The following is a 24,372-nucleotide window of genomic DNA, read 5'->3' on the forward strand; positions in this document are numbered from 1 at the left end:
ACGCCCACCGAGAGAGAGCCCGACCGATCCTGGAATGCGTAATCCCCGCGTAACGCGCGTCCGCGGATGCGCCCGCCGCGTGTCCGCGGAATGCCGTCGCGGAAAAACTCCCCCGGGGCCGATAATTAACACGTCGCGCCGTGAGGTGGAAGAGCGATTTGTACCGCCCGAACGGCGACGGCGTGTACCGTTATGCGGCGTTAGATCTGTCCGCTCGATCTCGTCCGCGGCCAAATCGGAAGCGAGCGGCGCGCCGCGGCGACCGACCGGCCACCACCTGGCCGACGCGACGATCCGAGCGCGGGGTGATCTTCCGGAGATCACTCTGTGTACGCCGTGACAACGGTATTTACGACCGGGTCCTGCGTGAGCGGTCGCGGTACCCGCTTCTTGGGTGGCTCCCCAACTCCCCAGGGGGTGCCCCCCCCCTCTCTCTGTCTCTCTCTTGGCGTTCTTTTCTCGAGAAAACGCCGCGGCGTGACGTACCCTAATGGTATCACCGCGCCCGGAGTTCGCGTTCCTCCTCCTCATCCTCCCCGTCTTCCTCGCGCGTCCCCGAACGGGGCGAAATTACTCTTGTTAGATCCGCGACGATCTGCCCGGCGACCGTCTCGTCAGACTGAGCGACGTAATTAACTTCCCTCTCGCTTACTATGTATGATTATGTAGGACCCGCTTTATTTCCACGATTCTACCCGTCATATTCCCGCCGGAGGACGGAGGGCATACAGATTTAATCGACGCGGGAGAAGGGAAAAAAAGGCCCTCTGATAAATCCAATCAGATCGGCTGTCGACGTACACGGGGGCTTTTTTCCCATCTTCCAGTTCCAGTCTCGGTGTAAACTAGTTTTGTGAGACGGACGGGTAAAGGGGGAGGGAGGAGTGTGCATCCTCCAGTGATCACATAATCGTACGTTCACCTCCCGGGGGCCTTCCACCTTCTCTCTCTCCCTCCTCCTCCCGTTTCTTCTCTCGCTTCTTCTTCTTCTCGATCTTCTCCTCCTCTTCTTCTTCTTCTTCTTCTTCTTCTTCTTCTTCACCTTGGCTGTCTTCGTCTTCTTCCTCCTCTTCCTCCTTCCCTCCCTTTTCGTCGACCTTCGTCGAGCTTCTATCTCGCCATGCCAATCTACTATCGAGCATTCTTCTAAGGTCGATCGAATCGTCCCTCCCGCTCTCGATGCGGCTACCTTACACGAATGCCACTTGGTTCAAAGCGACTCGCGTTTGCACGATGTTGCGGTCGTCGGATTATCTATATACGTAGCCATCTCTTTTTCCGTCCGCTTATTTGTCCCCGCGCAAAAAAAAGCAATGTACATAGGGTACCGAGGCCCCCGGAGCTTCCTTCGCGCGAGGCAATCTCCGTTCGGTGGCTCGAGCTCGCAACGAGCGGTAGAACCCGATTTGCACACGTGCGCGAAATACGATAGAATTTGGTCGGCTCTAACGGGCGTGCCCGTTCGTCCCTGCCCCGTTTCCACTCCTTTTTCCGAATGCACATAACGGATCATAACTGCAACCGCGCGCCGCCGCTCGTGCTGCAGCAACGCGCGCGTTATCGATGGAATTTCGTGGGACGGCCCCGCGATTCCTCCGTTCGGAACGGAGCGTGTATGGTAACGCGGCCGCTTAATGAACGACGTCGACACGTTCGAATTGGCAATGGATACAGGCTAGCGTAATCGCGCATCGCGATGGGGACACGATGCGCTCGGGGAATGCGGTCGGGACCGCGGAGCTGTCTTATCCGGAATACACCAGATTTCCGTACGACGGTATCGGCTAGATCTGTTTTCCATGGATTGGCAATTTATTTTTCTTAAGCTTACCCTTTTGTGAAAACGCCTTTCAACCGTTAGATTATAGCGGGGTATTTCTAAATAATTCTTTGAAATCCATATGCTTAATCGTGATTAAACACTGAGAATTCAACGCTAGGCGCTTATCAACTCCTCCGAGCGCTGAGTTTTGGAAATTTTCCTTGACGGAAAAATATGCGGGACCGAGGGTCGGGATCGAACCGAGGACCCTACCATTACTAGTCGCTCGTGTTAGCACAGAGCTACACGTCGTCCCGCTCCACGGATTGGCGTAACGTTAATTACGTTCAATTGCTACGTTTCAGATGCACACACGGACATCCAGACATGGCGTGTCCCGTGCACTGAGAAAAATGTCCGATTAAATATCGGACAACCCAATGACATAATACGGATTTATCCGATGTAACATGATCGGATTCTCAATCAAATTTCGTCGGACATATCCATGATTTAATCGGAAAACGTGTAGTCGGAAAAATTAACCGTCGGAAACACCATTTAATTGGTTTATCCGACGGAAATTTTTCTCAGCGTACTAACAGGAAAAATGCCAGCGGAAGATGCAATCGATGGATATCGAGGCTCCTTTCCTAAGTGTAGCCGATATCGAAGCCGTAGATCGCCATAAAGGAGAAATCGAATGCGAATTTACTTCTTGCTTTCATCTATACGTCGAGATGAATCGACTTTTTTCTTTCGTACGCCAGCATTCGCATCCAATAGCGCGGTCTACTAATATAATACACGGAGAACTTTCCCTTTTTTTACTATTTTGCGTTAACAGATGCTCGGATAGTTTGATCTGCATGCGTTCAACTTTACCAGTTCCATTTCGCACATGGATTCCGAGTTCTTTGAAATTTTGCCATATATTTTACTATTAAAATGTATACTAAGTACGATTACTAGTGAAATGTATGGTAAAATTTCGAGAAACTCTCATAAAATTCTACGGAATGCCATGTCCCACGATTACATAATTTTCAGGGCAAATTTTAAAAGAAAATTCTCTCCTCTCATTGTCAGTTGCATAATATATTGGTGCAACATTGGAAAGTGATGTGAATTGAATGTCCTCAACATATTGGCCCAATATTGTATCAACATTCACATTATATCGGCCAGTGCACTGGCAATATAAATCGAATATTACATAATTACTGTTCTCTAAAGTTTTAGAGTGAAAATAGAACCATGGAGTGAAATATTCACTCTAAAACTTAGAGAGTGACGTGCAACATTTGCATTTTTTCTCCGGCCAGTGTCGGCTTTACATTGATAAATATTAGCCAATGCACTCTGAACGTAACCAATTTGGAATCAATGGGGAACCAATGCACTGTGCTACCACCCAGTAAATACCAACCGAGTTACATAATATCGATATTATAATTTCCGACTCAACCACGTAAATGTAATATAACACATGTTGTACGCAACAGTTACATTGTTGAATAAGAAATTATCAGGGTTGCCAAGTAACTCGTTACTTTTTTCGATAATTCTAACTTAACTTCGTTACTTTCTCTGCATCTGTAACTGTAACTTAACTCAGTTACATTAATAGTTACTTTATATATTTTTTAAACCTCCGCGGATCGCATTAGGTCTTGCATTTGCGCATAAACGCCTTTATCGACACTTTAGAATTCAAACGCAAATTTGATATTTTTAATTTCATTGCAAGAAAGTAACTGCAAAGTATTCGTTATTTTTTAGTAACTATAACTGTAACTAGTTATATTTTTAGCGAAAAAAAACTGTAACTGTAACTAGACACTTTTATAAAGTAACTTTCCCAACCCTGGAAATTATAATATTGACGTTGCGTAACTGTATGGTTGGTGTTTGCTGGGTAGGGATATATCATACCAATTTATACCGTCGAGTACGCGTCGCGGTAGACGAGGAAACAAATTTATCCCGATGTGCAGCGCGGTACGAGGGGGGGAGAGATTCATGCAACTTCTCGTTTCTGACGTAATTCGATATGCACGTAGCCGAGGAAATGGGAGCCCCGGGGCGCTTGTATGACGCCTAGCGCGCCATTTCTAAGCCGCCCGAGCCCGGGGTGTCAGGACGAACGGCGTTCGGGACTCTCTTCGCGGCGGGCCGCGCGATTTTGCTCGCGGTTCCGTGAATGGAGGCGAAACACGCGCGCCGGCGTTCACGTGGGGCCAACGCGGCCGTCGGCGGGCGGCCCGACAGGTGCTTATTGATGGAGATAAGGCCGCTGGTTACCGAACGACGGCGTTGCCTCATCGCGCCACGCCGCCGCGCGATGGATCGTTACGGCAATCTCCGCGATTGAGCAAGAGCAATTATCGATGGTTGTCGCTTAAAACGCGATTAATCGAATTGATTTGGGGGAGCGATCGTGACGGCGGCGCGGCGGCGTGCCGCCGATCCCGGCTCCGGCGTTTCTGCTCCGCCTTGAATTCTTTCCAGCTTCGCCCGCCGGTTTTCGCGCGATAATCTCGCCTCCGACATAATTACCGTTGCTGAGCCACTGGCCGGTGGATTGCCACACGCCTCCAACTCGGAAACCCGCGCGCGGGAGGATACGGGGTGAGATCGCGCTACCGATACATCCGGAGAAAGAAAGAAGGAGAGAGAAAGAGAGAGACAGAGAGAGAGAGAGAGAGAGAGGGAGGGGGAGAGATATCGCGAGTTCTGCTTCTACGATAGCGGGACGAATGGCGAAAGAGCTCGAACGAGCGGAACGGTAAGGTTCACTCGATCGCGAAAGCATCGCGTGAGCTGTGCATACCCAAGCCGGTGGAATGCACGGCGCGAGTAACCCGCGCGTTACCCCGTCGCGTCTTAACGCGCGGTTTTCACGCGTAATGGCGCAATGAACTCGTATCAATCCGCGCACGCGAGCCTCGCGCGAGCTTATCGTCGTTATCCCGCTCGGACACGCAGCAGCGATACGCGACCGGACAATTAATATCCCTTTGATACCGCAAACCCTTAATCCTACCGCGTATATGCTCTGCGCGCATTAAATTGCGACTTGTCCTCTTCCCGATAAAGGACGACTCGTGCGTTGCGCGAAAGTAAGGGGATGCCGGAGTGATTCTGCACCTTTTGCACTTTTTTTGCATCTAGAACTGTGGAATCATGAAAACATTTGTGTAACGCGCAAATTATAAGGCTTATGCGTACAGATCGAAAGCGTTCCACTATTTGGACTAAATTAGAGAACAGCACGGTATCATTGAATCTAAATTCGGAAGCCTGAAAAGAAATCTGTTCACTCAAATAAGTTGTAGGTTAGGTAACCTATAACCCATAACTTATTTGAGTGAATAGATTTTTGTTAGACTTCTAAACTTAATTTCAATGATACCACGCTGTTCTCTGATTTAGCCCGAATAGTGGAACACTGCCGGTCTGACCGCAATTTGTGCATTACCCAAATGTTTTCATGAATTGGCAGTTCTAGGCGCAAAAGGTGCAAAGAGTGTAGAATTACTCCAGCATCCCTTCGGCGTGCCGCTCGATAATTCATTGGCCGCGTTGTCACGCGGGCGCATACATACGTCCGTTAATTAATTTACGAACGCATGAGGAATTACATAAGCCACGAGGTTGCGCTGCAGATCGGGAGGGTTACGACGAAAGAGATATATAACCGTTTGACAAAGACAAGACGGGAACGCTATCGCCGCATGCGCGCGGCGAGCATACCGCGCGCTTGCTACGGCAGATCGATCATCGTGACATACCGTCGGGGCAGGGCATCGCTCGCGTTCGTGGGTCTTCGACGGCTTTTCGGGGTAGGGGGGACCTCCTACGTTGAAACGCAACCCACGACGTTCATCCCGCGCAGGTTGTAAAATTTAACAAGTGCCCTCTAAGGAGAGAAAGAGAGGAGGGAGAGGATAAAAATGTATTCCGCTCGATTGTGTCACGAAGGTGTAAGATAATGAAAATCCTAACATGTCGATTTCATGATTGCTAGTCACCTTGAGAGTGTTTCTCAAGATAAAACTTTGGTGTACGCACATGCATATGCATAATGTATATTTTGAGGTCTCCGGATTTTGAGTGATTCCCGTCGTGCGATCTTGTCCAAGTAATCATAAGAAACGTGTATGTAGGAAAACTTTATTCTGACGATCTGTACTTAGGGTCTAGCCAGACAAACTCGCATAGGTGCGTGAGCGTATGCGTAAAGAACTTGATTGGTCTATTTTCTTGTGCGTGCACTTATGACCCATTTGGATTCCTTATGCGTACGTTTATGCGCTGTGCAAATTTATCTGGACAGACAGACCCTTAAAGCCCCTATAATCAGGCCAACGGTCCAGTTCTGACGAAATTCTGCGAGAGAGAGAGAGAGAGGGAGAGAGAGAGATTTGCTATCTCTTTTTTCTCCCTCTTTCTTTTTCTGTTTCTTTTTCGCTTTCTCTTTCCTTCTTTCGGGAGCCGGAAATAGAAGAGCCAATGAAAAGCTGTCTTGTCTGTTGACCGGACTCTAATTAGAGCATAGACATATTAACCACAGGCCGCTTATGAGGCAGTGGGGGCAACCTCCTGATGGAAAAGGATAGTATGAGTTTATTTGGGTGTCTAGTATGCATGAGTCACGAGAGTCAGAAAGATAGACACCCAAATAAATTCCAAATATGTCTATGAATTAGAGGGACTCTATCGGGCTTGCAGTTTGGACCGTAGGGATATGCTAATAGTTCAGTAATGAAATTCTTCTATGATCTTTTACATAGTGGCCGCAGTTATAAGGTAATTCTTCGTGAACCTTAATTAAACATAAAAATTGAATCTCTCTAATGTATGTATAATTCACATGGATTTGCTAATAAACGAGAGGACAGTCAAATTTTTTTGTCGCCGAATCGTCCGCGTTAAAGAGAGATCTCATTAAATTCGAGTCGAATTTTTACTTTCGCAGGACTTTCTCCCGTTCCCAATTGTTAAGATCACAATTTTAATACGAAATATGTATTTTATGTATACATATACGTAAGAATCTTAAACAACGTATATAATATATATATAAAGAATTATATTAAATACACAAGAATAGAAAAATGTATATGCAAAGGAATAATGTGTGTGTGTGCGCGCATTTTTACTTGTATAAAAATCCGGGCATTCTTAAATCCGCACGACCTGTTATCGAGCACCACCGGGAGACGGGTTACTCTCGAATGGCGGCCAGGAAGCGGGATAATGCGGCGAGGGGGATACGTTATCAGCGCCTAGAAAGTGCGCAAAGTTATTGCGCAGTTAAGCGGTTAAGCTATGCTCTAAATCGTAGTATTTGAGACCGGTGGGCCCATCGAAGCGGCTCGGCTCCTGGCACGGCGCGGCTCTCTCGCGTGGTCTCTCGCGGCCACTCGTCGTGGGTATCCCCCTCGCCAGGGCGAGGGGGGGGGCACACAGGGGGGGCCTCGCGCTGTGCCCTCGCGAGCTAGCTACTCCAATCGAGACGCGCCGCTTACAATCGCGGGAGGAGGAGCGCAAGTAGGTGGAGAAAGAGTTGTGAAACCGAGCGCGGAAACCTCTACGCTCGCGTAGGTTGTTGCCGCGACGACTCGTTAGATCGGCGGAGAAGCGACCGAGTCGCCACGAAAGTTATTGCCGCAGTTAACTCCATAACCAAGCGAGTTCGGCGCGTCGCATGCCAATGCTGCCGCGATAACGAGCTCGCGTGGCGTAAAATTCCTCCCGCGGCTCTGAATCTCTCGCCGATCAGAGCCGTTCGAGATGAAATAATCCGACGGACGGGGGAGACGCGGCGTGTCTCTCTTTACGCGAGTAAACCGAATATTTTCAAGAGACACGGTAGCGCCAAGTACATTTTTCTTTGATTGGGATTGGCGATTGGCGATTGTCTTCTAGCCAATGAGAGTCGATCGCTGGCTGCTTCGCTCTCATTGGCTAGAAGACAATCGCCAATCGCCAATCCCAGTCCAATCCGCGTCGACAATTGCTAGGCTGATTCGGCCTTTACGCGTACTGTTGTGATTTTATCGACGCGATTTTCCCTCGCGCTATCTCGCACCAACGGCTCACCCGATGTCGAGTTCCACGCGAGCCTCGGACAAGTGGCGGTCGAGCATTTTAAGACTTTCAACTTCCGAAAGCGAGTGCAATAAGAGCGTATTGTATTTTCATGGATTACAAGGCGGGAGAAAGAGAGAGAGAAACGAAACCCGAGATCTCCGGCAACACAGTCGTTTTACCAAGTTATCGCCGCAGTTAACTCGATAACCGGCCAACTCGCGATCGTTGTACCTCGACGGGATTAAGAGCGCGTGAGGTCGCGATCGCCGAGAGGTCCCGAGGTTTATCGTCGTCCTCGTAATGACCGCACTTGGCGTTTCATAGACTCGCAGCGCGTGGCGGAAGTGTCTAAAATCGAACGCCGCATTTGAAACCAGTTTCGCCGAGGAGGAATCGATCCTAGACACTCGTCGAGGGGACGACAAGTAGCTGTCTTACCGGTGGTAATCTCTCCTTAATATCTTCTCTCCTCATCCTCGTTTTTTTTTACATCTTTAACCCGACACTTCCATGTGTCGCGCGTCGAAACGGATGTCCGTCTCATCCCTCGGGGCTTTTATCCTGCGATTCTTGTCCTCGTAGATAACAGCGTGATATGACGAAGAAAGACGCCGCGCCGTATCTCTCCCCGTCGTTTAAAGGCCAATAACGCGTGTAAGGCAACGATAATTAAACGAGTTTTTGTCAGGCGGTAATAACACAAAATCATGCTGACGATAGACCGCCGCGGCCGATTGAGAACGATAGCTCGGGTAAGGTCTGCTTTTCCGTTTAATACGTGTTCCGTGAAACAACGAGCGGGCTGCGTCTCTTGCTATCTGGGAATTATCTCGGAGATAAAAAAAAACACAACAGCGGATAACCGCCGGGGGGCGCAGACGTTACTCCGCGCGAGAGGGTGTCACGGCAATGGAAAAATTAACGTATAACGGCCACGCTCGACCCCGTGGATTAAAGCGTCCAAAAGGTATTCGATTGAAAACGTTTAAGTGTTTCAATATCCATCTTATTTATTTTTCATTTTTTTACTTTAGACCGAGAAGAGTCTGCATCGCTGAGTCGCCGACGATTGCACGATCGTTAGGAGGCAAAGTCGAATTTCTCGTAGCTCGTGATCCAGCGGGGCGGGGGAGAGGGAGAGAACTCGGTGCAGATTGCGATGCATTGACTTACCAGCGATGCTCCTGTGCACGCGTCGAAGTCTCTAGGGACGTTCCCTCCTCGGCGAAGGTGGCGCGAGGCCCGTTTCGCGTGCGCCTTTGCTTCTCCGGAACGAACGTTGCGCTTTATACCCTCGTGTGTCACTCTCGTGCGTCAAGCCCTCTGCAGCTCGTGAGCACCTCGCTCGTATCCGCCCGCCGCTCACAGTCTCTCTGTAAACCGCCCGCTCCTTGTAATCGGTATTGAATCTTTGCTGAGAAATCTCCCTGGTCGAGAGAAAGAGTTCCTTCCGCTTGGCCACGCGTGAAGAACACCTTTGGCCCTTTCGATGATTCAGGGAAAAAAATCGCGTGCTGTCATAAGAGACGATCCAAAGTTCGATTTGTAGCTTCACAACGCAATCTCGTACTCGTCTACTTATCGAGCATACATGAGCCGCGAGGCGGCCTTTCTCTCACGTTCTAAACTCGCAGGAAGTTGGTAAATCCTTCCTTTTTATTGACCGCTCTTTATCTCTCTCTCTCTTTCTGTGCGTAGCGAGAAAATTTCTCGTCTCGGAAACACGAGTCGAAGCGCGAACGTTTGGTTGCAACAAAGTCGGAGATCTCGCGTCCGTCCGGCGGAAGCGACGGGGATCGGATTCACGCGATCGTCTCCGTAAGGTCTCATTTCAAGCGTGGCGCGTGTACCCGTTCACTCGACTCCGGCTTCCGCGGCGAGATATCCACGGCGAGCGAGCGGGGAAAACGTTAAAACGCCTAACTGTATTTCCCCGGAGAATTCGAAAAATCATCCCGCACCGAGATCATTGATCCTTGATCCTTGTAACGACGCGAGGCCTCCGGGATCCTCGTTTGCCGGAATGATTTTTTGCCTTTCCGCTCGATCGATCCCGACCGGCGCGGCGCGGCGCGGCGATCACAGCCGACTCCCACTTCCTCGATCACTCCGCCGAGTAACCCCGCGGCGTAATCCAACTCGGCACGCACATCGGAATCCAAACGCACTGCGTCGAAGATCGCGATCGTATCGCGAGGCGGCGGCGGCGACGACGGCAAGGGTGGACTCCAGCGGAAATCTTCCGCGACAATCCGCCGATATTCGGCGAATTTTATCGCGTGACCCATTCGCGGCAAACTCGTCCGCGCGAACCACGCCTCGCCTAGACCAGCCGAGACGGACCGCGAACCGAGACGTATTTTTCATACCGAACGATTGCGGTCACAAGGTCCTACGAGGGTCTTGTTCAACGTCAAGAGCGTCGGTTTTTCAATGGCACCATTCAATAACGTCGACCAATACTGTCCGGTCACGACAACGTATCCGTCTTTCTTTTTTTTCCCCCTTAAAGATCCGCACAAAGCTTTTTCTGCACACTTTGAAGGATCAGAAATCGTTCTCCTCACACAGGACGTAAAAATATTACAACTTTCTCGCAACAGATACGACGACGAGTTGCGGGAAGCACAGACGCTCGAGCAAACGCGAGGAAAACGATTGGAGTCAAGATGTAACTTTGTAATCGTCGCCTTGGAGAGAGAAAGAGAGAAAGAGAGAGGGGGGGGAATCCTTTACCTACCGAATTGTCGTCTTCAAGTGTCGCTAATTTGGTTACCAAGATCGCGACCTACGGCAACAATCTGCGGTAAATTCAATTAAAATTGCACTGTCAATCGACACTTGTCGACGAAACACGCGTACGTCCATGCATCGTTGTCAGTGTTTCGATATTCCGTTTCTAATTCGGCGCAGAGACACCGGTCAACTGTTCGCGCCGGATCGATCGATCATCGATCGCGGACCACAGGGCGGGAAGCGGGGGTTCAAGGGCGAGAATGCAGGAATCGAAGTAGCGAACATTGAATCGCCTCGATCGTCATCGATCCCGCTCTCTCAAGATCCAAGGAGGGAGAAATCCCATTTCAGATTTTCCTCCCGCCGCCTTCTCTCCGTTACGCGGCAGCTCGAGCATCCTCAGGTTGTTCCCGCTGATCTTCGCGAGCTGATCTCGATTATTCGCTCGGCCGACTCGGCAAAACGAGAGGCAGCAGCGGTCGCCCGGATGTCGATTCAAAGTCGGCGCGAGCGCGACTTGAATCATTGCCCACCTCTCGTCTCCGTCCCACCTTCCCTCCCTCCCCCCTCAAAAAAAATATTGGCAGAGTCGCGACGAGTCCTGCCCTAGGATAACTGGACACTCCTGCTCGTTGAAGCATCAGCGAGCGACTGAGGGCTGCAGACAGCAGACCCAGAAACGGGGCCCGCGCCACGCCACGGCCCCGGCTCACGAGTCCCCCTCGCCGTGGTCTCTCAGGACCAGTTCGGTCGCTTCGGCCGCTGCGAGGGAAGGATGCTGTGCACCGGAGGACTCCCCACCCGCGGGGAACCTACGTCCTACGTCCTACGTCGTGCATTCCGCGTCCTGCGTCCCGTCGAAGCCGGGAGAGGGCCGTTCCCCACCTGATCGCGGCGCACGCATTTCGCGCCTTAGATCAAGACGCGCGCGCACACGCGCGCACGCACACACGTTGTACGCGCCCAGAGGAAGATCGCTTTCGCGTCTTCCGGCGCGCGACACCGCGCCCCGAGATTTTGTCAGTCCGGAGGAAATAATTGCGCACTACTGTGTTGATTTTGTACAGTAACACCTTGTGCGAGAGCTATTATCCCGTATAGAAATATGCCTGTAGGTAGGAATATCTTATTTCACAAGTATTTCATTCGAAAAGGTCTGCAGCTGTAAGTTCAAGCGCGAAGAGTTTTAAAATGAATTTACGGAAGAAGATCTTGGAAGGAAACAAAAATAGGTTTTTACTAATTTTAATGGGATTTCAGTGAAATTAATTTTGTTTATAATTTCTCGAATTAGAAATCTTAAGTTACAATTTATTTTCACATTTTAAACTCTCTCTCGAATGCGATAATATATATTAATATTAAATTTTGATGTCAAATACCCTACATTTTATTACTTCTCAAAGTTCACTAAATACTAAATTGACATTGTAAATAATTAAACAGTAGTAAATTGACACGTTCAATAAATAATAGCTAAAAAATCTCTCAGATACAATATACATATATATTTCCTTTGTTGAGCAATTAATAAAAATATTATTGAAACAACCGAATAAATGGAATAGTTTTCAACTCATTTCTCAAGTCCGGCTTTTCATTTACTGGTCAATTGTTAACCAGAGGTTAGTCTCGACTCTCTGTCTCCTCTCAGATAATAATACAGAAACAGACGGAAAGTTGACTAGCTTCCATTTAGAGTGGACGTAGGTAGAATAATTTCTCCTCCTTGTCTCTGGCTGATAAAGTGTAACTTGACACTTTAACTAATTTATATTACGCTTTGGCGCGTGTAATCGCTGCGGTAATGTACTCGCCTCGTGAATCAATGGCGATTTAATTAATTAGTCATTCTCCGGATGGAACGGGCTCATAAACAAGAGCGACCAATAAACAGGCGTAATAATTCGTTTATAGTGAAGCTATGGATTCGCCAACTCGTTTGTCCCCCCCTTCCTCCTGGCGGCTGTTTGTGCTGCCAATCGCGTCATGTGCCCCCTGATGGTCCACCTGGCCCAACCTCTTCGCATCCGACGGGAGCCAATCGCGTGTCTAACGTACGATCTAATGCTATTCTCGTAACGGGTGTCGAAAGTGGAGGGAGATCGTCGCGCTTATGAGTCGCCTGGCTCCGAGCGATTTTAGATCGTCGCGCCGCGTCGCGCAATCGTACCCGCGTCGCGCGCGCGACGGCGTTATCGTTCGTATCGCCGCGAACTGGAATCCCGTTTCGAAATTCCTCTTCGAACACTCGGGATAAACAAAATCTCGATTTTCCACATTCTAAGCCTATCGCGCGCGCGAAAATAGAGTCGAGATGAACGGACAGGCCTCTCGGAGCAGGAAATGCCCGAGTCTTTAATGTAAATTTAACGAGATGTATACGTATGGAATGCGCGCGTTATAGATTTTTGTACATCCCGCTTGCAGGATAATCGCAAAATTGCGCGCGCAGCCACAACATAATCGCGAAATGAATAGACGTTGGATGAGTATCACGCGCCTTTTCACGCAGGCAAGACAAATCTTATCTCTGCGGCGCAAACACGCGCGCATAATCACTTCGCCCGAGAGTTCGCGTTTAATAATCTTACAAATTAAGGCTCTATAAGATGCGACGCGCGAGAGCACACGGGAGCGCTCTCTCCCCCCTCCCTTTTTTCATTCTCTTTTAAACGTGTGTATACGTGAGATTGGTCCAGCTACGGGAATCAGGTTCGGTAACTTGTCCCATCCATCACTAGCCCGGACAGCCAGATGTTCGCAGGGGGTACAATGGTCGGTATAAGGTATTACCCCTTCGTGCATAATGCCGCCAGCAGAAATTATCCAGCGCGGCACCCTCCGCGCTCGGCCGCTCCCGGACGTAGAAAATTTTGGATTTTACGTCTGGTAGGATCTTTTCTCTTCTTCTGCGCGGCGCAGCCGCCGCTGTCTGTTGCAGGAGCGCGAAAAACTGCTCAGCCCCCGGAAGGTCCGCCGCGCGAATCGAAGCGTGCGCTACGTAGAACGGGGGAATCCCCAAAGTCGAGTCACGGAGTCTCCAGGAGCGGCAGGAAGAATCTATATATTTTTTTTTTCGCTCCTCCAGTCCCGCGTCGCTCTATTTCCTCGGACTGCTCCTGCCAAGTCGGCGACGCGAGTCGCGTCGCACGAGAGTAGCGTGGCATTTTACGCCGAGTGCGTTTCGCGGGTTGTTAAATGTAACACGCGCTCCAACTCCGTCGAGCGTTTGCTTAAAAGCCCACAATTGGTAATCGAATTGTCTGGATTGTTCGTAACTCTACTCTGGGAAAAATTTTGACCGTTTGTTCTTTTTTCTTTGTAGTTAAGCGACTTAACATTTCGGTTAGTGCCTCTTGAGTGAAAATTATCTTTGCGTTATTAAAATCTTGGAATAGATAGAACAGCTAACTGGGATTTTTAGTTACGCGGGGTAAAATTCTTAAAAGGCTAGAATTACGAACAATCCAAATAATTCGATTATTAATTGTGGGCCCCAAAATGGGTTGCTAACTGTCTTCTTTTTCCCAGAGCGCCTGCTGCGAAGAAAACGCTATTTAGATCAATTGTAGAGGGTATCTGTAGTTCTCTCTCTCTCTCTCTCTCTCTCTCTCTCTCTCTCTCTCTCTCTCTCTCTGTTGAAATTTATTGTCTCTCATTTCGAGGAGCATCCCCTGCAAGAGACAGAGTTTTGCCGCAGGTGGTATGGCCCACGAACGGCACGGCGCGTATACGCGGCGTTTTCGCATCGCATAACGTCGTCGCTGACCGGTTCGGGCCCCACCGTGCTCTCCGCCGATTCACCGTGGGAATGAAGCTTTCAATTAGCCGCGACGGTCGCGGACTAACGATTGAGCGGCGATCAATCGATCACGCCGACGTGCTGGAGGATTAGTCCACGTTCGGGATAAATAATCCAGGAAAGGGATGCAGCTCATCTCTCCACGCTGTTAAGATCCCGGGCGTGCAGACCTCGTCTTCTCCGCGAACTCCTTCGTGCGATTCGGAATCCCGGCACGCGGTCCGACTCGGCAGGGCCATAAATGTTTCGTTGCAGTTTGACAAAACATTTGCGCGCAAGCGTCCTTGTTCGAGAGCGAGAATTTATCAGCAACGTTTCACTTTCGTCTCGAAAATTTTCGCGCTAATCGCGAGTAGCTGATGATACTTTTGCATTAGAATTTTCGTTTTCATATTTCTGAAATATAATACAGCCATGAGTCGTGGGACACCTCGTATATCATTTTTTGTGTCTTACATAAGATTGTTCCACGGAATCGGCCCTTGTCGTCCGCTCTGCAAGAGGCTATCAGAGGTGATCCCGAGCAACGCGACGCGCAGAAATTTCGGCATCCGGACTGCATAAAAGTCAACGTGTGTCCATTATTGATATCGAAACACTTCTATTCGGGGGACAGATTCTTGCCGTGCCGGCGCGGCTACAATTTCGAGATGGCTCACTATCTGTTAACGAAGGACGACACAATGAACGAGAAGTACACGAATATAATAGACGTTTGTGCACAGGTAGGAATATGCGAAACATTATCACGATCTCGATTGCGTAATCACATTTTGATTTCTTTGACAAAAACACAGGTCGATTCGCTGGAAGTTACGTACCGACGTAAAGCTTTGCGCGCGATCATGGTAGAGCAGGCCTTAATGCCAGGTAACGTCTGATTATAATAATTGACGCAGCCAATTGGTATAATTGCGCCAACTGATGCAAAAGTACGCCCGCCACGTGATAATAATCGTTGTATCTAGGATTTCTTCATTTTTCAATTAAAGTGGAATATGCTTCTCGGCAGAATTTGATCAAGACAAGATTTTACGCTTTAGCGGTACGACGGCGCCGCGGCCGCGGAAACCGTCGCGTCCGGAAAGCGAGAAGAAGGGAAGCTGGAAGTGCGCGCCGCGTAAGAGGATCCTGATGGGAAGCCCGGACAAGATGCTGTCCATGCCCGAGTGCGCCTCTTTGCCGAGTACGTCGCGATACGGTTCAAAATGTTGAGGTTTACCTGTTAAATCCCGGTCTCACTAACGACTTTTGGTATTAAAGGTGACGCTAATATCAGAGCGGTCGACTGGAGCTGCAACAACATGATTGCCATGAGCGATTGCGACCGCCTAGATATATACGACAACAACGGCGAAAATTTGTCGTCGTACACAGCCAACATACGTCCCAGCGTCAATCAAATTGTCAACGTTAAATGGAGCGACGACGGTGAGTGCGACATCAGAAAATTTACTTCAAATAAAATTAAAGTTTTTAAAAGTAGGAAAACGAAAGATTAATTTACTTTAATCGTACTCTGAAAGCTAGAATAGACGCCGCGCGGCGTAGCACTTGCTCGCAAAAAGAAAATTGCACGCGGTGTTACAATTATGTCGCGTGTGATTATTGAGTATCTTACAAAACACTTCGTACAAAGTCTTAATGAAAAGCCCAACTTATTTTAATATCCTCTTACGTTCCCTTGAAGAAAACGTAAGGATTATGAAAAGTGATTTTCGATCATTTCACACCATTTTTAAATTATCTTGAACAAGAACTTTAAAACTGTCAACTGCAAATTTTACAATTCCTAGGTTTTCTTGTAAAATCTTGAAGGATGTGTTAAGTTTACCTTAAGGCTCAAATTAAAGTGTCCAAATTTACTTTTTACATCTCTCAACTTCCCTAGAGTAAAATTTTAAGTTTTCTAAAGTATATTTTCCCAACGGCGGGCGCGGCACGAAGCAACTATCGCGAACCAGCGATCATTCTTCGAATGATTTCTGGAGAGTCCGAACGATTACGATTTTTCGTAAACTAAATAAATATCTTGCATAACACATTTTAACGTTCGCAAAAGTTCAGCGGGTGTAACAGCGAGAACGATATTTTGTCGCACCTGCTAAAATAAAGATTCTATCGAAAGATAAGTTAGAAAATAATCGAACAAACGAGAACGCCTTGTAGGTCCGAGCAAGATGTAGATAGCCCAATAATTTTCACTTAATATATGAATTCATATGTACAATTTTTCCACTTGTCCTATACGAATTTACGTATTAGATTAAAATTATTGTGCTGTCTACATCTTGCTCGGATCCATAAGGCGTTCTCGTGCGCTTGATTCATATCGTATAATGGTCCTATTTAACTCTATTTGTTTAGAAAACAATATTATCCAAAACGTATCCTACTTGAATCTATGTAGACAGTAACACGAGTATCGTTTCAGGCAATAAATTGATAATGTCCGTCTTCACTTCTATCATAAACGTCTCGACGCTCGTGCTGTACGATTTGAAGAAAAAGAAACCCCTGTGGTGTGTCGATTGCATATGTAAACACTGTGAACAGGATTCAATTTTTAATAAAGGCTGTGTTATACGTTGCGTCTGCTGGTCAGCTCACGATCATCAAATCGTCACGTAAATATCGATTCTACAGTAAAAGTCAATCAGCGGATTACCACTAGAAACAATGAATATTCACTGATTTACAGCTGTAACTATAACACTGAATTATTCATACACTTCTAACTGTTTTCAGTGATAATGCACCGATTTACTTTTAGAGAGTAGCAAACAAATGATAAGCTTGATAACGAATAAAAATTTAAAAGTGATATATTCGCAGAGGATGCGCCGGCAAGATATCGATATACGACCCAAGTACTGGCAAGCTGGTGCACTGCGCGTACAAGCATACGGCTGACATTCTGACCATGAGTTTCTCGCCGAATTTTAAGTATCTCATTTCGACCGGGCAGGACAAAGTCGTTCGAGTGTCCACTTGGCCGGAATTGACTCCTTGTTTCGACGTCAAGTTCTCACTTAAACCTGTAACGGTACGGCGAAACGTTGTTCTGATCCTCAACGAGATAGAGACATTTGCCTCACGCGTTTCAGCCATTGATAGTCATTCGTGTACAATATCCAGTGAACACTAACAGTTACGTAACGTCAATATTATAATTTCCTGCTGAACACTGTAACTATTACGTACAATATGAACATACGTTATATTGCATTACATTCATATTGTTGAGTGAAAAGTTATAATATTGATGTTATGTAATTTGCACCCCAAAAAAAACGTGTTGTTTGAAATCAAACAAATTTTCTTTGAATTTTTATCTTACTAGACCTTTATTTAATTTCAAAGAAATGATTTCTTTACCTTAACCAAAATTTTATTTGATCGAGACTGAAATTTCTAAGAGAATTCATACATATTTCTTCAAATCTAGCAAACGTTTTAGTACAAGTAAATATAAATTTAGTAGATTCAAAGAAACACGATTTCAACGTACCTCACTCGTTTAACTAACTAAATCTATTCTCTGGGTGTAGTTAGCGTTTACTGGGTATTACGAAAAGCTTTATTCAGATTTGTGATCGGTGAGCAGTTCAGAATGCATCGAAACGAATCTGAGTGCAGCTTCGGGAAGTCTGTTTCACGAATATACGTGTATAATTCAGAGGAAAAAAAATTGACATTAATTTACTTATATCTTCATTGCCAATCAATACTGTTCTACGTGTGTCACATTTATCCAATAACAAGAGCGGTTGAAGATGACAGAAGTGAAAAGTGTTGGTGGTTGACAGGTATTCGCCTGGCATCCACAAGTACCCGACTTGCTGTGCATGGGAAGTAAGAACGGATCGTTGTCATTATGGAACGCCAACAAGTGCACGATGGTGGCCTTTGTGCGCACCAAGTTCGATGGTTGCGTGGAAAATCTCGCTTGGAATAAGTTAAGCGGCGAGTTGGTTGTACATTGGACTTACAGGGAGGGGAACAACCGATACACCATCGTCACGGCGCTCGCCAGTTTCAATCGGATCGTCGACGTGCTGCCGCTGGATAAAGAAACGGAGCTCCTCTTCTTGAAATTCAACTCCACGCACGAGCAACTGAGTACGTAAATTCTATTCCTCTTTCTTTCTCGTCTATTTTTCTTTTCTTTTTCGAGTAACTTGGCTCAAGGGAGTCCATGAGGTGATCGTAATACATTTTAATAAATCGCCGTTTGTGTAAAAGTTTTCAAGAAGCGTTTGATTTTGTAATTTTTCGAGGGATGTCGTTGCTATGGAAGCGACGTTGTTTTTATTCGTTCCTGTTCTTTGCAGAGAGAAAGCATGTTTCGGTATTGACCGTAAAACGATCATCTTTCATTTAAAAATTACAATCGATAAAAATGTTTCGCGTCAAGCTTTGAGACATGTAATTAGTAACAAAGTAACCCAAGGCAAAAAGACACGCAGACGTCACTGCGCAAGCTCTAAAATAAATACTATAGACGAAATAATTCATGACGATCGATTAAACTTGCCAATTTAGATTGAGATCTCTTTTAACGGTAAATAATCAATAAAGTTAAAGTCTCGAAAGTCGTTGTTACGCGATGTCGGGCAAGATAAGAGATCTCGTGTTCGCAAGGGAAGAGCGTATATTTCAGACGACAAGAGTAAGACCCGGTTTCACCAACGTCGCTTAGCTTTAAGCTTAGCTTAATCCGTTTCTTTGTCTCTTTCCACCCGTTACTCGAGAAAGACACAAACATGAATTAAACTAAAATTAAGCTAAGCAACGTTTGATGAAACGCCTAAATAATATTTTACTTTCAGCTAAAAACAATATGGAAACATACGTCGAAGATAAAGACATTGCTACTTACTCGGAGTTGTCTTTTAAACGTTAACTTTTATTACATATATTATTTATTAAATCCTGAGGTAATATTTTTCGCAATAAATTTTCTGTATTATTAAAAATGCCAGGGTGGTCAAGGAAACACTGACGTTGCTAATTGTCGCTGGCGACATTGACGAATTCTTATTAGTTGAATACTCAGTAAACTTACGAAGGTTCAAATTTACCCGCACTCTGGCCGCCAGGATCACGTGAGTGATTAATCTATTTCTGCTTACATCGCCAGGGTTCTCCGGAGGTCTGTGCTATTTGGTATCTCGTCGCGGCACAGTTCGCACGTTTATTTTTGTGTCCTTATTTACCTTCTGGCCCCGTTTCTTTCGGCCTTACATCGGAGCGCCGCGATTCGCGACGTAATTTTCAACTAATTACGACAATTACTCTATTAAAGCGCTCCGTTATTAGAAATTTGTTATTGTTCTTCAAGTGATACGTTCCCGTTACGGCGGTAGCCCGACGGTAAGTGCGATTTCTCTGAATTTCGTTTCCTTTCTCGCCTGCTCGCCTAAACTTCGAAGCACGTTGCTCCTTGACCGCATATTGCAGATGGACACTTCCATCCTTTGGCTTGTACCTCAGATTTGTTACTCAGATTGCTTTTGTATGTGTTGGCTTGGATTTCTTTTAACCAAACTACTTCTGATAGGTGAGTAACGTCGCTGGTTTAAACAAATTTTCGACTGCCATTCTGTCTAATACACACGGAAAAAAGATTTAGTCAAGTTAAACAAATGAGATACGTTGAAATCAAGTTTCTGTGAATGTATTAAATTCGGATTTATTTCTACCAAAGCATTCACTAGATTTGAAGAAGCAGATGTGAATTCTCTTAGAAATTCCAGTCTCGTTCAAATAAAATTTTGGTTAAGGTCAAGAAATCGTTTCTTTGAAATTAAGTAAAAGGCTAAGTAACGTCGAAATTTAAAGAAAATCTGTTTGATTCGAAGAAACTTTTACCTGGGTGTATAAGACAAGTTGTAATCTTCAAGACGACACGAGGCCGACGTTAAAATTTGAATCCGCTCGCGCTAGCCTAATAACATTGCAAATTACTATATGTATAATAAAAGGAAAAAAATTAACAATTTTTAAACCTTACTCGACGTTGTATAGCGGCGACTTTGAAAACTTTGTTTTTTTTTACCGATATTAATCTAACCGCTCAATAAATTGATATAAATAAATTAATAATTCGCGTATACTTTGCGCATTAATGTTGTTGAGTTTATTGTTTATTAGTCGCGCTGCGAATTTGTTAATATTCTGTCCGTGAATCCAACGGAAAATTTCTCTTTGTATTTCTCTCGTGAGAACCTCTTGCGCATACCGCGAATCTCTCGTAAACAAACATTTCTTCTAAGCAAGAAGAGAGGAACACGAAATAAAAATTTATTTACCTACACAGTTCGTTGCCAGGAGAACGTTTATTGTTGGATACAAGTAATGACAGACTTGTAAAAATAATAACCCGAGGCAACGAATTCGTGCTTGCTGCTTCAAGGAATATTATCTATATCTTTCATACTTTTGAAAACTTTTGATTTCTCTAGCCTGAAAACTTTTTACTTTTCTGGTAAAAATAGCGTTTCTCGAGAAAGCAAAGGAATCGTGCACCGCAAAATATTCATTTTCTTTAACCAAGTTTCTTATTCGTTGTATGAAAAAAAAACGTAAAAAAAGAACACATCGGTAATTTTGGTAAAATCGGCCGATTAGATCGAGCAAACTTTCAAGCTGCAAATTCATACGTGACGTTAAACACGAAGAAAAATGTGTGACACAGACAGGTCGAGAGATAAAAAAACGTGCAATGTCTTTATCTTCGACAAATGTTTCTGCCTTGTTTTTAGCTGAAAATAAAATATTATTTAGGCCCGGTTTCATCAAACGTCGCTTAACTTTGATCTTATTGTTAGTTTAATTCACGTTTGTCTCTTTCTAGAGTAACAGTTGGAAAGAGACAAAGAACGGATTAAGCTAATCTTAAAGCTAGGCGACGCTGGCGAAACCGGGTCTACTGTTGTCATCTGATATACACGCGCTTCCCTTCAACTGCATTCAAGTTCGTCGTCTGTTACAGTAACGTTTTGCAGCAGTAACGTCTGCTCGGTATGGAATTTCTTTGGCAACGAGAAGTCACTCCAAAGACGACGTGTGCCTCGCTGCAGTTCGACACGACAAAAACAAGGAGTCATGGTCCACAATCCGATTCGATAATAACTCATTCGTCCTGAACCTACGATGATCTGTAATTCGTGATAAACACATTACGAATAACAGAACATCTACCACACGTTGGCGTTGATGCGTGCAATCGATACACTCACATTGGGACCTCCGTGAGTTTATCGAACATAAAACATCCTCGCCAGCTCCCTCGACCCTAAAGTACCCGCGAACGTTCGGCCAAACTTTCCTCCTGCGAAGAAACGTCGTCTGTATTGATGCCTTCGCCCTTGAGCCACCGTCGTGTCAATCGGCGAGAAATTTGCCTTCCCCGTACCGTTACGCTATTCGAAGTAGCTTTTAAATTAATCAATACCAATCCCACCGTATCGCGTTCCTGGAGTCGGCTGTTTATACACCGAACATCTTCCTTAGCGAGACGAATTCTTGGGCGATACTAATCTCACAGAATAGAAAGCCGTACCAGACAGCCGGAGATTTTCTTTCCAATGGCTCTAGGCTCTTCGATGGTACTAGCGAGTTTTACTGGGTTTGCATGTTCCGGTGATATCGGTACATTTATGCGTACAAATTTTACAAAAATTTCTTTTTACTGAAAATATGTCTCCAATACCTCGTAATCTCAACGACCCAATTTTCAAGCGTACACAGAGAAAACGGTTCCTTGAATTGTTTTATTATAGACTTTTGTTACTTATTCATAAAGAAACAAGGTGATCGCGAATCGAACAAGACGACGTGGATTTTATGACGTATTGGTGTTACACGGTGAAACGACACGATCGAGACGTATGTATGTTAATGTAAAATTTATATAAGGTAGCGATATCAAATATGTCAGGCGCAAAATTACAAACAAGTATCGTAGATCATAAAATGGCTTGCTCCGAGGCGACCATCGCTGCCGTAATTAACGCGAAGCGCAGCGCGGATAATTGCGGTTCGGTAAATCCAACGGCGCTAAGAAGCCGTTCAGAAGCGTTAATTTAGCGACGATCGTAAAACGTAATTTCGCACCGCGCCGTGAACAGCCGACTTATCTTGCAATAGATCGGCAACAGCTCGCTGTGCAAGGAAGGTTCACGTTGACACGCGATATGTCGCTCGGCGTAGAGGATTGTGATTATTGTTACATACAACCGTATCATCCAGCTTTTCGGATTCTATCGAGCCAATCTGCTAATAAAATGTACAACGATTCGGCGCGTGATTAAGTGAAAATCGGAAACAAGAAACGTATATTTATAGGCGAAAGAAATCGCGGATGCTGGTCGTTCGTTGATGGATTCATTTTTGTTTTTTTTTGTACGCAAATATGCGCAAATATTTTATCGTTTATAATTTTTTATCATGTCGCACCTTAGTGTGTAATGTTTTATCAATTTTTTAATCTTATTTGATGCAAATGTCAGGTTTTTCTTTTATTAGATGATACGCATAAAATTTGGATGAAATTCTTTCACATTTAGATTTGTTTCCGACTGAGAGAACGTTTCGTTTTGTTTTCTTCGTCGTCCTCTTCTTTTAAAGCTAATTTGGTCCAAAGTTGCGATAAAATTAGATCTAAAAGAAGTTAATAATTTTAATTTCTATTCTTAGCAGTGAAAAATTTTTACTCTCTTAATAAATGGATCTTCTGGAGAACCGGTAAGGTTTAGCTAATTAAATTATAAAAATTTTCTCTTTTTACTAGTATGGATTGCATTTGTTAAACTCAAGATTACGGTTTCTCGGGTTAAAAATTTTCTTATCATAAAACGAATAGATTTATATTTATTTTTATGGAAGTTGAAAGACTTCTTGAGCAGCGATTTTTCGAATTGGCAGGTTTGGTTCTTTTTGTTGTGTTTCAGGCTTTCTTTCACATTGTAGCGCTTCGTATTTGTGTCAAAAATTTATTATCAATTTTTAATGTTGCAACTTGTTAGGAAATATGTATATAACGTATAAGTATAATTTTTATTTGTCTCATCAAAGGCGGCAGCATATTATCAAAATTTATTGGCAATTAGCTTTGCGTGAATAAGTAACTCGTTTTCAGAGTCATGCAGAAATGTTTCGATTATGCAGAATTTCGGATATTATTGTATCGATTCACCGTACGATCACTCAAGTAACGATCAACCGTATAATTAAGCCTCGAGCATCATGCAATTTGTGATATTGTTAACATTTCGATTATTACGAGAACATAGTTTTTGAATATGACTTCTTTTACATTTAAATAATATTATAAGCAGAATAAAACACTAAAAAAAATCACATATCACACATATATATATGTACAGAATATTTTAAGAAAACCAAATATCTTTTTGAAACACGGATTATTTCATAAATGTAAAATCAATGTTTTTCTCGGCAAACAATTATCGTAAAGCAATAATAATAATATTAAATATATCGTAAATATATATTACTATTAATATAATAGATATTAATATAATATAATATTACTATTGTATAAATATATTTGTATTATTATCATTAACTTTCAAATTATGAGCCATAAAAGAGAAATTTTTCGCTAATCAATGTTGTCAGAGCGAAGCAACAAAATCCATCAACTGTCGGACAAACAATTTACTTTTCAATGATAGAACTTCAACTTGCAATTTATATGATAATGTCAACGCGAGTTGTGCACATTTTGCGTGACACTTTCTCAAATTAACTACAATACTACGTGGTTGAAAAAATATGTCGTTAAAAAGATATTCGAATTCTTATAATATCCTTACTTCGCCGTTCCGTTTATAATATTATACAATTAACATATAAAGGAGCGTCATATTTTTACTTTACTTTATTACCTCCGCGTAATTAAGTAACGTGTCGTACTATTATTTAAACAGTATACAATATT

General features: G+C 44.8%; 1 protein-coding gene across 2 annotated transcripts in view; it reads left to right on the plus strand.

Annotated features, from left to right (window-relative positions):
- LOC105561826 (cell division cycle 20.2, cofactor of APC complex-like) overlaps window positions 1–23,928 on the plus strand; it is a 52,301-nt gene extending 28,373 nt beyond the window's left edge. For both annotated transcript variants that reach the window (XM_012012164.1, XM_012012163.1), the window contains 8 exons: window positions 14,864–15,127; window positions 15,200–15,272; window positions 15,415–15,588; window positions 15,666–15,833; window positions 16,837–17,029; window positions 17,238–17,448; window positions 18,212–18,524; window positions 21,400–23,928. In XM_012012164.1, coding sequence (XP_011867554.1) covers window positions 14,864–15,127; window positions 15,200–15,272; window positions 15,415–15,588; window positions 15,666–15,833; window positions 16,837–17,029; window positions 17,238–17,448; window positions 18,212–18,524; window positions 21,400–21,536 — 1,533 coding nt within the window. In that variant the 3' untranslated portion in view covers window positions 21,537–23,928. The remainder of the gene's footprint in view (window positions 1–14,863; window positions 15,128–15,199; window positions 15,273–15,414; window positions 15,589–15,665; window positions 15,834–16,836; window positions 17,030–17,237; window positions 17,449–18,211; window positions 18,525–21,399) is intronic.
- The last annotated feature ends 444 nt before the right edge of the window (window positions 23,929–24,372 follow it).

This window comes from Vollenhovia emeryi, unplaced genomic scaffold (genome assembly GCF_000949405.1).
Source record: "Vollenhovia emeryi isolate VEMERY1.0 unplaced genomic scaffold, V.emery_V1.0 DF939199.1, whole genome shotgun sequence".
NCBI lineage: Eukaryota > Metazoa > Arthropoda > Insecta > Hymenoptera > Formicidae > Vollenhovia > Vollenhovia emeryi.